This window comes from Balaenoptera acutorostrata, chromosome 11, assembly GCF_949987535.1.
Source record: "Balaenoptera acutorostrata chromosome 11, mBalAcu1.1, whole genome shotgun sequence".
NCBI classification, from domain to species: Eukaryota; Metazoa; Chordata; class Mammalia; order Artiodactyla; family Balaenopteridae; genus Balaenoptera; species Balaenoptera acutorostrata.
In genome coordinates, this window is record NC_080074.1 from 83,669,396 (window position 1) to 83,684,720 (window position 15,325).

Here is a 15,325-nt window from a genome sequence, read left to right on the forward strand (position 1 = left end):
ATGGGCTCTAGAGCACAGGCTCAGTAGTTGTGGCGCATGGGCTTAGTTGCTCCACGCATATGGGATCTTCCCCGTCCAGGGATCAAACCTGTGTCCCCTGCATTGGCACGCAGATTCTTAATCACTGTGCCACCAGGAAAGTCCCAGGAGCAATTATTTTAAAAGCTACAGATGTCTCGTGGAAGCCAGAATACAGCATCCATGAAGGGTCAAAACATTTGAAATAATTCAGCTCAACATTTCTCAAAATGTTAATACTAGTCCCACAGGCTGCTAAAAAGAATGATTTCTTTAAAAAGGCTGTTTCTATTGAGTCCATTTAGGAAATGTTAAGTTAAACTGGGTTCTTCACAGCAGGATTTCTTAGAGGAGGCAACATGTTAAAGAGCATGCTGAATTTCAAGATGAGCATTGTTATGTAATAATTCCAAAATTTATTTAACCTCAGATTCCACTTTTCAAGGGACAATTCATGAAATTAGTCTTCCTTAAAACATATTTTGGAAAATGCTGGAATAAATGAACATACTTTTTAATTTGCAGAGAATTATGGCTTGGGCTGAAAGTATTATCTAGAGATGAATAGGCTTGATCCAGGAAAACAGGTTAGAGACTACAATGCAGGTAAATAAGGTAAACAACAGACTAGTTTTCCATGGAGAGCATTAAGAATAAGCAAAAATCAGAACTGTATGAAAAGGCTAAATAAGATTTTGAAATCCCACCTATTTCTTCCCTCTAGCTTCAATAACCCTGCATTTCACTCAAGACAACCATAGCATAAGAGCTTATTTATTTTCCCACTAGACTGCAAACCCTCGAGAGTAAGAACAATAACTGTCTTGTTCCTGGCAATGACCTAGCACCTAAAAAGCATGCAACATATATTGGCTGAATGAATACATAACTTTAAAAAAGGGAGGATATGTTGTTTCTTTTTTAAGCACAGTGAATTTTTTTTATTTGGATAGAAAAAATAGGAAATAAAAAAATAAATATAAATGCACTCCAAGAATATTAGTAAGAACACTGACAAATATCAATCCCACAGAATGGTCATATGTTGTAGGCAATGTGAAATTACCACAGTCCCCTGAAAAGAATTTATGTCAACAACCAGGTTATTAGCTTGATGGATAAAATAAGCAGTTTTATGATGACTCTGACTGTTAACAATATGGAGAATTACCTATAAGAAAATCATAAAACGTACCTACATTATGATTATAATTATGAAAATGTATGTATATCTGCATGCATACAGATACAGTACAGAGAAAGAAATAGATTTTACATTCAGATACTGAGCAGGTAGTGATTTTCCCTTTTAAAACTCCTTCAATAAAATCATGATGTTTAACAATACATTGAAATATTTACCATTTAAAAAATTTGTGTTCTAGTTTTTTATGTAAGAAGCAGTCAAAAACATGTGGCAGCAATGCTGATCATTACTGTGACGACTGTTTTAAAACTCATTGTTCACATTAATATTTTAATGGTCAAAAATTATATAGTCTTATGCCAGAAGCTCATAAATATTGCAGAAACAGCTGTGCAGTGCACTCACGCCACCTGCTAGCACTCAAAGGCACTGCAAAATTGTAGTCTTTAACCTGGACTAGTATTCTTAGGTTGAAGTTGAGCGACATTTATTTGTCCTTAGACTTTTCTTTTTCCAAGTTACTGTATTTTAAAGAGTCAACATTGTACTATTAACATTATCCCCAAAACAATGTTCACATTTCAAATCATAGTTACAGGTTTATCTTCAAATGTCTCATTTAAAAGAACTACATAAATTGAAAAATGTCTAAATGCATAAAATATTTTCTTCATTTACAAGAATATGCAGTTAATTAAAGAACTATGGTATTACACATAAGACAAGAATTGGGCTTGATGTCTAGATTTGCTACCTATCAGATAAGTGACCTTAAACAAATCATGTGATCTTCCTGTCTGTTTCCTCATTTATAAAATAGAAAGGATTCACAGAATTTTTGTCAGGAATAAAAGAGATTAAATAGAAGAAAGCACTTTTTTTTCCATATTTTCTCATCTTTTATTTTTTATTTTATTTTATTTTTAACATCTTTACTGGAGTGTAATTGCTTTACAATGGCATGTTAGTTTCTGCTTTAATAACAAAGTGGATCAGCTATACATATACATATATCCCCATATCTCCTCCCTCTTGCGTCTCCCTCCAACCCTCCCTATCCCACCCCTCTTAAAATCCTATACAAATGTTATTTTTAATTCTGAACTACTTTTATGACTATCAAAAAAATATGATACCAACTTTCCTTCTCTAAATTTAAAAATTTGAGTATCTCTGAATATTATTTTATAATATTTGATTACCTTCACAGTACTGCATAAACTCATGCTGGACTACACATGGTTTATTTAGTCTTACTGTTTTACCTACTTTTACCCTTGAACCACATGACGCCAGTCTGGACACCACCCCTGAGCCTCAACCGTCAGCAGGTAGAGTGAAAAGAGTCCAGAAGGGCCAACAGGGGTCAGGCAGAAGGGATAAAAGGGATCGAGGAAGGTATGGCATGGTGGCATGAGACAAAAAGGAGACAAGCGGGGATGGCAGCATGATATAGTAAGTGGTAACTGGTGGCATACTTCAAATAAAAAGTGAGATTATTTTTATATGAAACAAAATAAGCAAATTTAGAACAGGTAAGGACTTTATATGTCTATTCTAGTACTGAAGACAAAGGCCCACAAAAATTAAGACCAAAAACATGAATTAGAATCTACGATTCCTGGGAATTCCCTGGTGGTCCAGTGGTTAGGACTCGGCGCTTTCACTGCCTTGGGCCTGGGTTCAATCCCTGGTCGGGAACTAAGATCCCGCAAGCCGCGCAGCACAGCCAAAAAAAAAAAAAAAAAAAAAATCTAGGTTTTCTAACTCTGAGTTCAGAGATTTTTTTTTTGGTCATAAAACAGAGCTCAACTGTCGTTTGTTGTTGTTACCATTATTATTAAAAAGAGGTAACATTTATTAGGTTCTTAACAATGTATCAGGTATTATTATTTTATAATAGGGACACTCTATTAACCTGTGGAATGATATCAGCAAAGTAGAATTTTAAGTTCTTTTTGTGTTTTCCTTTTGTTGATCTATATTTTATGAAATGTATACAGTAAATCTGTATTATCTTTTGTGATTTTAAAATATTTTCAATGTCTCTAAATACATAAATATATTGCTATGATATTTAAACTGTCCTATGGAATTGAAAAAAACACTGGAAAGCTTCATAAATTCATTTCATAAAGATGGTACAACCCTGATACCAAAACCCAAAGAAAGAAAATTACAAATCAATTATGGCTATATCACTGAAAATATTTCTAAAGGTTCAAGTTTGTCTATTTGTTAGCATATAATGCAAAGATGGTTGCAGAGATTTTCCACATATTTTTGCAGCACACTTGGAATGTTCCAATTTAAAATACAGATTACATGGAGTACGAAAATGAACTTTTTGTATTAGAAGGGCCCTCAGAAAGGTGGGCAGTCATCCTCCAGGATAGGTGAATCAGAAGTACATTAGTCAGGGCTCCCTGGAGAAATGGCTGATTCTGGGAATGGTACAAGGAATATATAAAATGAGCTAGGAGCATTCTGTGGTGCCAAAAAATAAGGAAGTGTTTAAAAAACAAATGATGGGGCATGACAAAGGAGCAGAGGGGCCAGCTGAAAGAGTGCCCAACTGCCAAAGACGAAACAATTTGAGCAACAAAATAAAGTATTACTGGACCATAATCCAAAGGATAAAGTAAAAATCCATGAATCCACACTGATACAAGTAAGTGACTGAGTAAATAAATGAATGGAGGAGAATAGACAAATACCCCACATAGAAGAATTCCAAATAATCTATATTTCTCCCTCGAGGCGATGGAGCATAACTTCCGTAAGTGTGGGCTGTGCACAGTGACTTCCTTCTAAAGAGTACACTATGGAAAGGAAGAAAAAAAAGAGTAATTTTGTAGTGGAGAAAACTGGCCAACACTACCTCAGCCAGGTGACCTAAGCTGCATCATCAGTGATAAGTCACGTGAGGAGCCTATACCCTTGCTATGGCACTTAACTTCTGAGGTTTTCCTCCCCAAAACACCTAACAATCTAACCATGAGAAAAACATCAAACAAATCGAAACTGAAGGACATTCCGCAAAATACATAACTGGTACTTCTCGAAACTGTCAAAGTCATCGAAAACAAGGAAATTCTGAGAAACAATCACAGCCAAGAAAAGCCTAAAGAGACACGATGACTAAATGTAATGTGGTACCCTGGATGGGATTCTGAACAAAAAAAGGACATTAGGTAAAAACTAAGGATCTGAATAAAGTATGAACTTTAATTAATAATGTATCAATATTGATTCATTCATTAGCTATAATGTACCACAGTACCATAAGATGTTAACAACAGGAGAAATTTGGTGTGAATATGGCAAACTCTGTACTATCCTTGAAGCTTCTCTGTAAATCTAAAACTATTTTAAAAGTGAAAGTTTAATTTAAAAAAAGGTTCATCGGGTAAAACTGCCCATAACTGCTGTGTGAAAAAAGACACGTGATGTGCATCAAGACTGCTTTAACAAAGGTTTCCAATACTAACTTAGGAGTTAGTTACTAGGGCACGTGTGCAATGGCATGTGGCATGTTCCTGGTAAGTGAGAGGAGGGATTTGAAATTTCTCCAAAGCAACATGAGATTAGGACAAATAATCCTAAACAGAACATTATCACAGCAAATCAGTCAGTGGTAAAGTAAAAGAATAATGTACCATAAACTGATCAGGGCTCAGAAATGGTTCAGTAATTGAAAATCAATTAATATAATTCATTACTTTAAAAATTCAAAGGAGATCCTTTCAAAAATGCTAGTAAACTAGGAACAGGATACATCGTTAACACAGTTGGGATTATTATCTCTAAACTGAAATCCAATCTCAGAGGCTAAATACTATTAAAGTATGAATACCATTAAAGTAGAGAACAGCACAAGGGACTACATAAACATTTTAGAAACTCTAACGCAAAAGACAAAAAGAAAAAACAAGCTATAGATATTTAAAAAGGAGAACTAAAACTACCATTAATTATCATTTATTTCTTGAGAAATCACCCAAAGAATCAACCGAAAAGTCCTAGCATCCCAATTTTGGTCTCCAAACACCAATGTTCACTAAAAGGTATCAGAGCTCCTGGAGAAATAGCTAATTCCAGGTCTGGGATAAGGAATATTCTATATAGTAAGCCTGGTCCATCTTGTGCCAGAAGGCAAGGAAATTTTCCAATGCTAATGGGCTTGTAATAAAAGGACATAGGAATCAGTTTAGAAGCGATCCTACTGGCCAAAAGTTAGGACGTAACTTTGAACATCAAAAAGAATATGATTTTACTTGATCAAAATTTGCTGAATATACCCATCTACACATTACCTGTTCAAGGGAAAAGCAAAAAATGACAACCCATAACCTCACAATGGAAAGATGAGGTTGTCAGCCTCTTAACCAAGTGATCCATCTCAGCATACTAAGAATGAGGCAACCAGACTTTACGTGCCCTCTCATATAATGCAATATAAAATACATAGCAACATCTATCAAGTATTCTTGTCAAAATAGTTTACTGTAATCTAATCAGTCCTTTAAATCTAACTTCCACTTTACAGGAAATACAGGAGATAGAGACATAAGGTAAATGACACCAGGATGCATGGAGACAAATTCAGAAGGTAGGAAGCGCTGCAGGATAAAATTTCTGTCTCTTTACCATGTCTGTGTCATGATGGGGGTTGCAGCTTGGGGGAGCGGGAAGAGGAGTGGTGAGGTCCTTTGCTGTTCTAGATTTTAAAAGACCTAAGTGACATTATAAGCAAATGTAACAGTGCTTGACTGGATCCTGGTTTAAACAAAAAAGCTATTTAAACATTTTGGTAAGACAACTGGGGAAATCTGAGCATGGAGTACACATATTAGATGATATTAAAAAATTACTGAAAATTTTATTAGCTGTATTAATTATATTGGAATTATATAGGAAAATTTCATTAATTTTTAGAGATAACACACTAACGTATTTTAGTATGAAAAGTCAGATATTAGCAATTTTAAAGTAAACACTTAAACCAAAAACACACAAATAAACACACAAGAGTGTGTATGTGTATAAGTGTATCAAGAACTCAATATTTTAAATTTGTCAAAATATTAATTACTATTGATATAACAATGTGCCACGTGTATGGGTATTTATTATACTACTCTCTCTACTCTGTACATTTGGAATTTTTGATAAGAAAGGTTAAAAAACACAATTTGGTAAAGTAGCCAAGTAAAAAATTTAAAAATAACTATACCATTTTTGACAAGGGTGTCAAAACAATTCAATGGGGGGAAAATAGTCTTTTCAACAAATAGTGCTGAGACAGATGAATATCCACGTGCAAAATAAAGTTGGTTCCCTACCTTACACCATATATAAAAATTAACTGAAAATGAATCACAGACCTAAATGTAAGAGACAAAACTCTCAGAAGAAAACATAGGAATAAATCTTCATGACCTAGAATTAGACAACGGTTTCTTACATATGGCACCAAAAGCACAAGAAACAAAGGAAAAAACTGCATAAATCTGACTTCATCAAAATTAAAATTTTTGTGCTTAAAAGAACACCATCAAGAAAGTGAGATGAGGGCTTCCCTGGTGGCGCAGTGGTTCAGAGTCCGCCTGCCAGTGCAGGGGACGCGGGTTCGAGCCCTGGTCTGGGAGGATCCCACATGCCGCGGAGCAACTAGGCCCATGAGCCACAACTACTGAGCCTTAGCGTCTGGAGGCTGTGCTCCACAACAAGAGAGGCCGCGATAGTGAGAGGCCCGCGCACTGCGATGAAGAGTGGCCCTTGCTTGCCACAACTAGAGAAAGCCCTCGCACAGAAACGAAGACCCAACACAGCCAAAAATAAAAATAAATAAATAAATAAATAAAATGGTGAAGTGAAGCTAGATTTAAAAAAAAAAAAAAAAAGTGAGATGACAATGCATGGAATGGGAGAAAATATTTGCAAGTCATATATCTGATAAGCAACTGGTATGAAGAATAAATAAAAAACACAACTGAAAAACAAAAAGTCAAATTACTCAGAAGATGGGCAAAGGGGCTTCCCTGGTGGCGCAGTGGTTGAGAATCTGCCTGCCAATGCAGGGGACACGGGTTCGAGCCCTGGTCTGGGAAGATCCCACATGCCGCGGAGCAACTAAGCCCATGTGCCACAATTACTGAGCCTGCGCGTCTGGAGCCTGTGCTCCGCAACAAGAGAGGCCACGATAGTGAGAGGCCCGTGCACCGCGATGAAGAGTGGCCCCCGCTTGCCACAACTAGAGAAAGCCCTCGCACAAGAAACGAAGACCCAACACAGCCATAAATAAAAATAAAAATAAAAATAAATAAATAAAAATTAAAAAAAAAAAAAAGATGGGCAAAGAATTTAAAGACATTTCCCCAAAGAAGATATACAAATGGTCAATAAGCACATGAAAAATTGCTCAACATCATTAGTCATTAGGGAAATGTAAACCAAAACCACAATGAGATACTTCACACCCATCAGAATGGTGAAAACTATAAAGACTGACAACAATCATTAGGAAGGATGTGGAGAAATTGAAACCCTCAGACACTGCTTATGAAATAGTGCAGTCACTTTGTAAAACAGCTTGGTAGTTCCTTAAAATGTTACACATGGAGTTACCATACGACCCAACAATTCCACTTCTAGTTATATAGCCAACAGAACTAAAAACCTATGTCCACACAAAAACCTGTGCACAAAGGTTCACAGCAGCATTATTCATAACAGCCAAAAAGTGGAAACAACTCAGATGTCTACTGACTGAAAAGTGGATAAATAAAACATGGTATATCCATAAAAAGAAACATTATTTGGCAATAAAAAAAATGAAGAACTGATACATGCTATAACAGATGAAACTCTGAAAGCATTATACTAAGCAAAAGTATACATATTGTATGATTCATTTATAGGAAATATCAATAGGCAAATCCACAGAGAAAGAAAGAAAGAAAGAAAGTAGATTAGTTGTTGACAGGAGCTACAGGGGTAGTGAAGAGCAGCGTAGAATGGGGATTGACTGATAATGGGTATGGGATTTCTTTTTATGGTGATGAAAATGTCTGGAGTCAGGTAGTGGTGATCGTTGCACAACTCTGTGATATACTAAAAACCACTGAGTTGTAAACTTTAAAAGGATGAATTCTACAGTATGTGAATTATATCTCAATAAAGCTGTCATTGAAAAGAAAAAAAGAAGTATATAAGAAATCAATATACCATCAAAATGCACAAAGGAGCAAAAAAAAAAAAAAAAGCACTTTACAAAGGAATACATTCTCACCTTCATTTGAATTCAAAGGCATACATATTTTAAATATAAGATATATTTTACCTATCAAGCTGATAGGTAATAATAATATCTAGGCTGGTGAGAGTACAGGAAAACACGCTTTCTCACAATCTGCTGGTGTTGTATTTGTTACATTGCCTGCAGGAATTTTATAATATATAATCAAAAACCTTTCACAATATATATCAAAAATCTTCAAAAGATCTATATCCTTTGACCTAACTTCTCATTTTAGTAAGTCATCCTAGGAACATAATCAGGAATATATACAAATACTAATCTCAAGAATATTCATTATATTTTTCTAATAAAGAAAACTGTTAGAAAGCCTAAATGTCCCATGATATGGGTAATTTAAATAAATTATGGTAGATCTATGCAATAGAATTATTTGTTTGTCTCTCCCACTTCAGTCTCAGAAAAGGACTATGTCTGAATTGATCAGTGTTGCATCCCTAGCCTCAAACATTGTCCTGGCACATTAACAGACCCTCATTTACACACTATTCATTAAAGTGTTTAATAACACTATTAACATTAAACAGTGTTTAATAATATTGAAAATTTTAAATTCACATTGTTAAACAAAATTTGAGCAGACAACTAATCAAATATAGTATCATTCCATTAATATACACAAAGGCTGACTATATATATACTAAAATGAGCTCCTATAGTCAACAGTGGTTATTTGAGTGGTGGAATTACAGGCAATTTTATTTTATACTTTAAAAAACTTTTATATTCTCCAAACTTCTATGATAAATATGTATCAGTTTTATAATCACACATACAAAATACTATTATAAAATAATATGTTCCAATAATTCTTATTTTTTAAAAATTAACTCTTACCCTTAATGTCACTACTCGTGCTTTGGGGTTTCGAATAGATGGTCCCGCTGATACATAAGCAGCTGTGTCAATTTCAATTGGAAAATGCTTCCTGCATTTCTCATCACTGTCTAATGCAGCTGGCCACTCGGTGCAAAAATCTAAGAATTAAAAAAAATTATCTCATTTACAGTTTTGTAAGTAAATTCTCCTTATAATGTATGCTACCCAACAAAATCAAATTATTGAGGGAGATCACCTTTCAAGATACATGAAATGAAACATGAAATGAAAGAACAGATTCTCTTCTGCACTTACATATACATCATCATCCTGCATGCGTCCCTTTTCTTCCTAAGTGAATACTAATTAGGGAATTTAATTAAGGGAATGATTTGGATAGTTCAGGTTTGGCGGGGAGCAGTTAAAAGGGAGCTATGACTTGATGGAAGTTTATTATAGCTTTGCACATATCTGTTATGAGACAGTTTATTTCCTCGCCAACTAAAACCAAGCAGTTCATAGTGCCCTGAGAATTATTGTTTTTGAAAAGGCAACAAATAATATTAATTCACACCCAAATAAAGGTTACTAAAAATCAGCTGAAGGGAAGTGAAAGAAGCTCTGAAAAAACTCTAAGAGGGAATTCCCTGGAGGTCCAGTGGTTAGGACTCGGCGTTTTCCCTGCTGTGGCCTGGGTTCAATCCCTGGTCAGGGAACTAAGATCCAGCAAGCCTCGCGGCACAGCCACAAAAAATAAAGAAGCTCTACTGAGATGTGGTCAACCTTCTTTCAGAAACTGAGTTCAATAGGGCCTCTAACTATAACAGGTACAAAAGTCTCGGTCACCTTTAAAGGATCCTTCCAGTAATTCATGTCTCTTCGATGTGACTTCTGAGCCACTGGGGCTCAAGGGAAAAAGGAACAGACTTGTCCTCACCTTCAGGCAAGACAGCGAGCCTAGAGAGGAGTGGGTCTGGCTCTGAGACCTGGGCTACAACCGCAAGTTCCAAGCACTGAGAACACTGCTCACAGCACAGATGAGAACACTGCTCACAGCACAGACGTGTAAACTCAGGCCTCAAATGAAAAACAAATCTTTAAAGGACAAGAGAGAACTCCCAGCCTCCCGCAGCTATCAGTACTACTAGTATTGAGGGACTTCATAGGTGGGCAGCTGATTTTATTTTGCCCTATTCCTATCAAGTTAGCGTGGTACAGGGCTCTCAGCTGGGGATGAAAACTTCTGGCGTTATCAGGTTCCCCTCAATAGAAACCTCATTTCCTAAATAGCCTCATTCTAAGAAAAAGTAATCGGTTTCTTAGGTCAAACACATTAGACCCCATGGATCCGTGCTTTCTCCAATAACATTTTCCCTCAGCTAACAACTTTCTTATAATAAGCACTATATTTAGCTCCCATTTAGGCTTTAATATCAGTCAGCAAAATGTCACTCTGGATTACAGAGACTTCCCAAGATCTGGGACTAAATATACGTTAGCAAATTAAGTATAGCTCACACCATTCCCTAAAAACTGTGTTTAAGAGATCAATACTCACACACTTTGAGGGGAAAGAAATATCTTTGCCATTAAGAACATTTTGACATTTAAATAAAATGAACAGAGCAAAATTACTGAGGTTAAATTTCATTCCCATTATGAACTAATTCCAGTTTCCTGTACTGTAAGATGCAACACTGCCAGGCACTTTATAAGACAGACTAGTTTGGGGAATTTTATAAGTTACTGGATTTGTACCGACTTTTTTTTTTTTTTTAAACTTTGGGTAAGTCATTTCAATCACCAGATGATAATTACAGCTTTTAAATTAAATTACCTGATTATATGTTCAAGAAAACACAGCCAACTGAAAAGTACATAATAGACCCCTATTAGCCTTTTATTCATCTGATAGGTAGAGCAACAGACTAGACTTCAGAAGACCTTTGTTTTTACTTAACTTCTGCCACGATTATTAAAGTTTTGGTAAATTACCTAACTCTCCTGTGCTTCAAATTTTCCATTTGCAAGTTAGATACAAAATTTGAAGTGACCTACTTGAAAGAAAACTGAGAAGAAATATTTGAAAAGCCTCTGAGTTATTTGGAAGATACAAACTAAATCTAGAAGCTGGCAAAAGTGTAATTAAGGAAAGATTAAAACATTCACTTAAATACTGTAAAATATAATGCTACTCTTCTAAATATGTTGTATGAAAGCCTTTCATTTGAAAATTATTAAGTATTTTAGAACTACCTCATTACAATGACCAGTTTCTAAATTATAAATGCACATTTAAAAATATTGTTTAAAAAGGAAAAAAACTGAATTTATCACAGGGTAATGCATTTGTTAACTGTCTTTACAAAGGATCAAAAAATGATACATGATTTGTGTCATATGGGGCACAAATGTGCAACGGTGATCTGTGTCAGTCTAATATCAGGCTAATATCAACAAATATAGAAACATACAAAGGGACAGAAATGCATCCTAATGTCCCAAAACAAAAGACCACATAAATGAATGAAAATAGCAAGAGATTTTTCTTCCCTCATTTCAAGAGTAAGGTTATTATTCCTACTTTTTAGCCCTCCTTTTAAAACCTCTTTATTTTCTCTTCTTCCTCATGATTTTCAATGGAAGGCCCTCCCAGGAGCTCAAATTTCATCATAATCATGTTCACTAACTTATTTCTCTTTTTAGCATAATCAGGCTACCTGTGAAGTGTCTACGTTTCATTTTCTTTCCTGAAAAGCCTTAACAAGTATACTGAGCATGTATACATCACCTTTAAATCAGCATAAATTTAAGACTTCAAAGGTACTAACTCTTGCATTGAACTACATAATCAATAAGTAATAGCTACAAACCTAAAACAACTCAAATTTGCTTACCTATATATAGTCCAATAAAACTAGAACAGAAATTGAATTGGAATATTGTACATATTATGAACCATGAACAAAAAGTGCTCTTTGCCTTTACCTCCATATATGTGGAAAGAAGAAAGATGGTAGTACAGGTGAGTAAAATCTCTATACAACTAGCAATCAACAGATATCGTTGAAATTTAATAAGTCTAGAAATGGAGGTATAATCATATTCAGGTGATTAGTTACATTTTATATATATCAAACTATACATATAATTTACATGTATATATACTATGTATAGAGTATATATAACATATATTCTTTATGTATGTGTTTAAAGAATATATAAAATTATACACACACACACACAAATAATAAGACCTAACTAATGATGAAAAGAGAACACGTCTGGAATGAGGGGCCAGGGAGGGAAAGGAGAAGCAAGAGACTATTACTTTTCACCATCAGCTCTTGTACTATTTAATTTTACCATAGGTATATATCACTTCTAAGTTCCTTAAAATTTTGAACAATTTCTTCAAGATAACCCTTTTCTGCAAAGTATCCCATTACTGGCTCCACTGACTATTCAGCTACTCAGCATCCTTCTACACTATCTTCAGTTTGGACCATATTGATTTGCATCTGTTAACACTCTACAATATTTTCTTCAGCCTTTTTATGTATATGCTTTCTATAATTCAACAATAAGTCCCTATCCTACCTGAGCCAGGATTATGGTTTCTGATCCCCAGAACTTATTCAGCAGATAACTGCAAGTTTGTACTCTTTGAAGATCTCCCTTTTCCCTCCACTCCTCAGTCCCTGGTAACCACCACCCTACCCTATTTCTATGACCTCAGATTTTTCAGATTTCAAATATAAGTGATAATTATACAGTATTTGTCATGCTGTCTGACATATTCCACTTAGCATAATGCCCTCAAGGTCCATCCACATCGTCACAAATGGCAGGATGTCCTTCTTTCTTGTGACTGAATAATATTCCATTGTTCGTGCATGCATGTGTGTGCGTGTGCGTGTATACACCACATCATCTTTAGCCATTCATCCATCCACCGATGAACACTTAGGTTGTTTCCATATCTTGACTGTTGTGAATAATGTTGCAGTGAACATGGGAGTTGAGATATCTCTTCAATATTCTGTCTTCATTTCCTTTGGATACATACCAAGAAGTGGGATTGCTGGATCATACAGCAGTTCTATTTTTAATTTTTTGAGGACCCTTCATACTGTTCTCCACAGTGGCTGCAACAATTTGCATTCCTACCAACAGTGCACGAGGGTCCCCTTTTCTCCACGTCCCCATCAACACTTGTTATCTCATCTTCCTGATGACAGTCATTTTAACAGGTACTGTGGTTTTGATTTTTTTTTTTTTTTGATTTTGATTTCCCTGATGATTAGTGAAGTTGAGAATCTTTTCATGTACTCACTGGCCATTTGTATGTCTTCTTTGGAAAAATGTCTATTTGATTCTTCTGCCCATTTTAAAATCAGATTGTTTTTTTACTATTCAGTTATATGAGTTCTTTATGTATTTTGGATATTAACCCTTATCAGATATATGATTTGCAAATATTTTCTGCCATTCCACAGATTGTCTTTTCATTTCACTGATGGTTTCCTTTGCTGTGCAGAAGCTTTTTAGTTTGAGGTAGTCCCACTTGCTACCTATTTTTGCTTCTGTTGCCTTTGCTTTAGGTGTCAAATTCCAAAAAATCATTGCCAAGATGAATGTCAAGAAGCTTACACCCAATGTTTTCCTCTAGGAGTTTTATGATCTCAGGTCTTATGTTCAAGTTTTTAATTCACGTCAAGTTGATTTTTGTGTATAGTGTTAAAAATGTGGTCCAGTTTCATTCTTCTACATGTGTCTGTCCAGTTTTCCCAACATTTATTGAAGAAACTATCCTTTCCTGCTTAAATATTTTTGGCTCTTTTGTCATAAATTAATTAACCAAATATACATGAGTTTATTTTGGAGCTCTCTGTTCTGTTCCACTGATCTATATGTCTGTTTCATGACAATAACATACTGTTTTGATTACTACTATCGCTTTGTAATATAGTTTGAAATCAGGATGTGTGATGCCTCCAGCTTTGTTCTTCTTTCTCAATATTGCTTTGGCTATTTGAGGTCTTTTGTGGTTCTGTACAAATCTTAGGAGTTTGTTCCATTTCTGTGAAAAACACCATTGGAATTTTGACAGGGATTACACTGAATCTGTAGATTGCTTTGGGTTTTATGGACATTTTAACAATATTAATTCTTCCAATCCATATCTTACACTTATTTGTGTCTTCTTCAATTTCTTTCATCAATATTTTACAGTTTTCAGTGTACAGATCTTTCACCCCCTTGGTTAAAAGTATACTCTTATTTTGCGTTCATGTATTTTGTTTTTATTTTATTTCTTCCAGTTTTACTGAGATATAATTGGCACACAGCACTATATAAGTTTAAGGTGTACAGCATCATGATCTGACTTGCATAAACCATGAAATGATGATCACAAGGAAGTCAGTGAACATCCATCAACTCATACAGATACAAAATTAAACAAATAGAAAAAAAATTTGTTTTCCTTGTTATAAGTACTCTTAGGATTTATTCTCTTAACAACTTTCATACAGAACATATAGCAGTATTAATTATATTTATTATGTTGTACCTTATATCCCTAGTATTTAGTTACCTTATAACTGGAAGTCTGTACCTTTTGACTGCCTTCATTCAATTCCCCCTCCCCTGACCCAGTATTTTATTCTTTTTGATGCTATTGTAAATAAAAGTATTTTCTTAATTTCTCTTTTAAGAAAAAGAGAAATTTAATTTACAAATTTAAAATTAAATTACATTAAAATTTAAAATTAAATTACATTTAAATTTTAAACTAAATTAAATTACAAATTTAAAAAATCTCTCTTTCTGAACTCCCATGTGCACCACAGAAAATGCAACTGATTTTTGATACCGACTTTGTATCCTGCAACTTTACTGAATTCGTTTATTAATTTTAATAGTTTTTTGGGAGCCTTTCAGATTTTCTATGTATAAGATAATGTCCTCAGCAAGTAAAGACAATTTTACTTCTTCCTTTCCAATGTGAATGCCTT

At 34.7% G+C, this 15,325-nt stretch overlaps 1 protein-coding gene across 3 annotated transcripts in view; it reads right to left on the reverse strand.

Moving 5' to 3' along the window:
- MRPS35 (mitochondrial ribosomal protein S35) overlaps positions 1–15,325 on the reverse strand; it is a 52,653-nt gene that overhangs the window by 28,061 nt on the left and 9,267 nt on the right. For all 3 annotated transcript variants that reach the window (XM_007175707.2, XM_007175706.2, XM_007175708.3), the window contains one exon: positions 9,324–9,463. In XM_007175707.2, the coding sequence (XP_007175769.2) occupies positions 9,324–9,463 (140 nt within the window). The remainder of the gene's footprint in view (positions 1–9,323; positions 9,464–15,325) is intronic.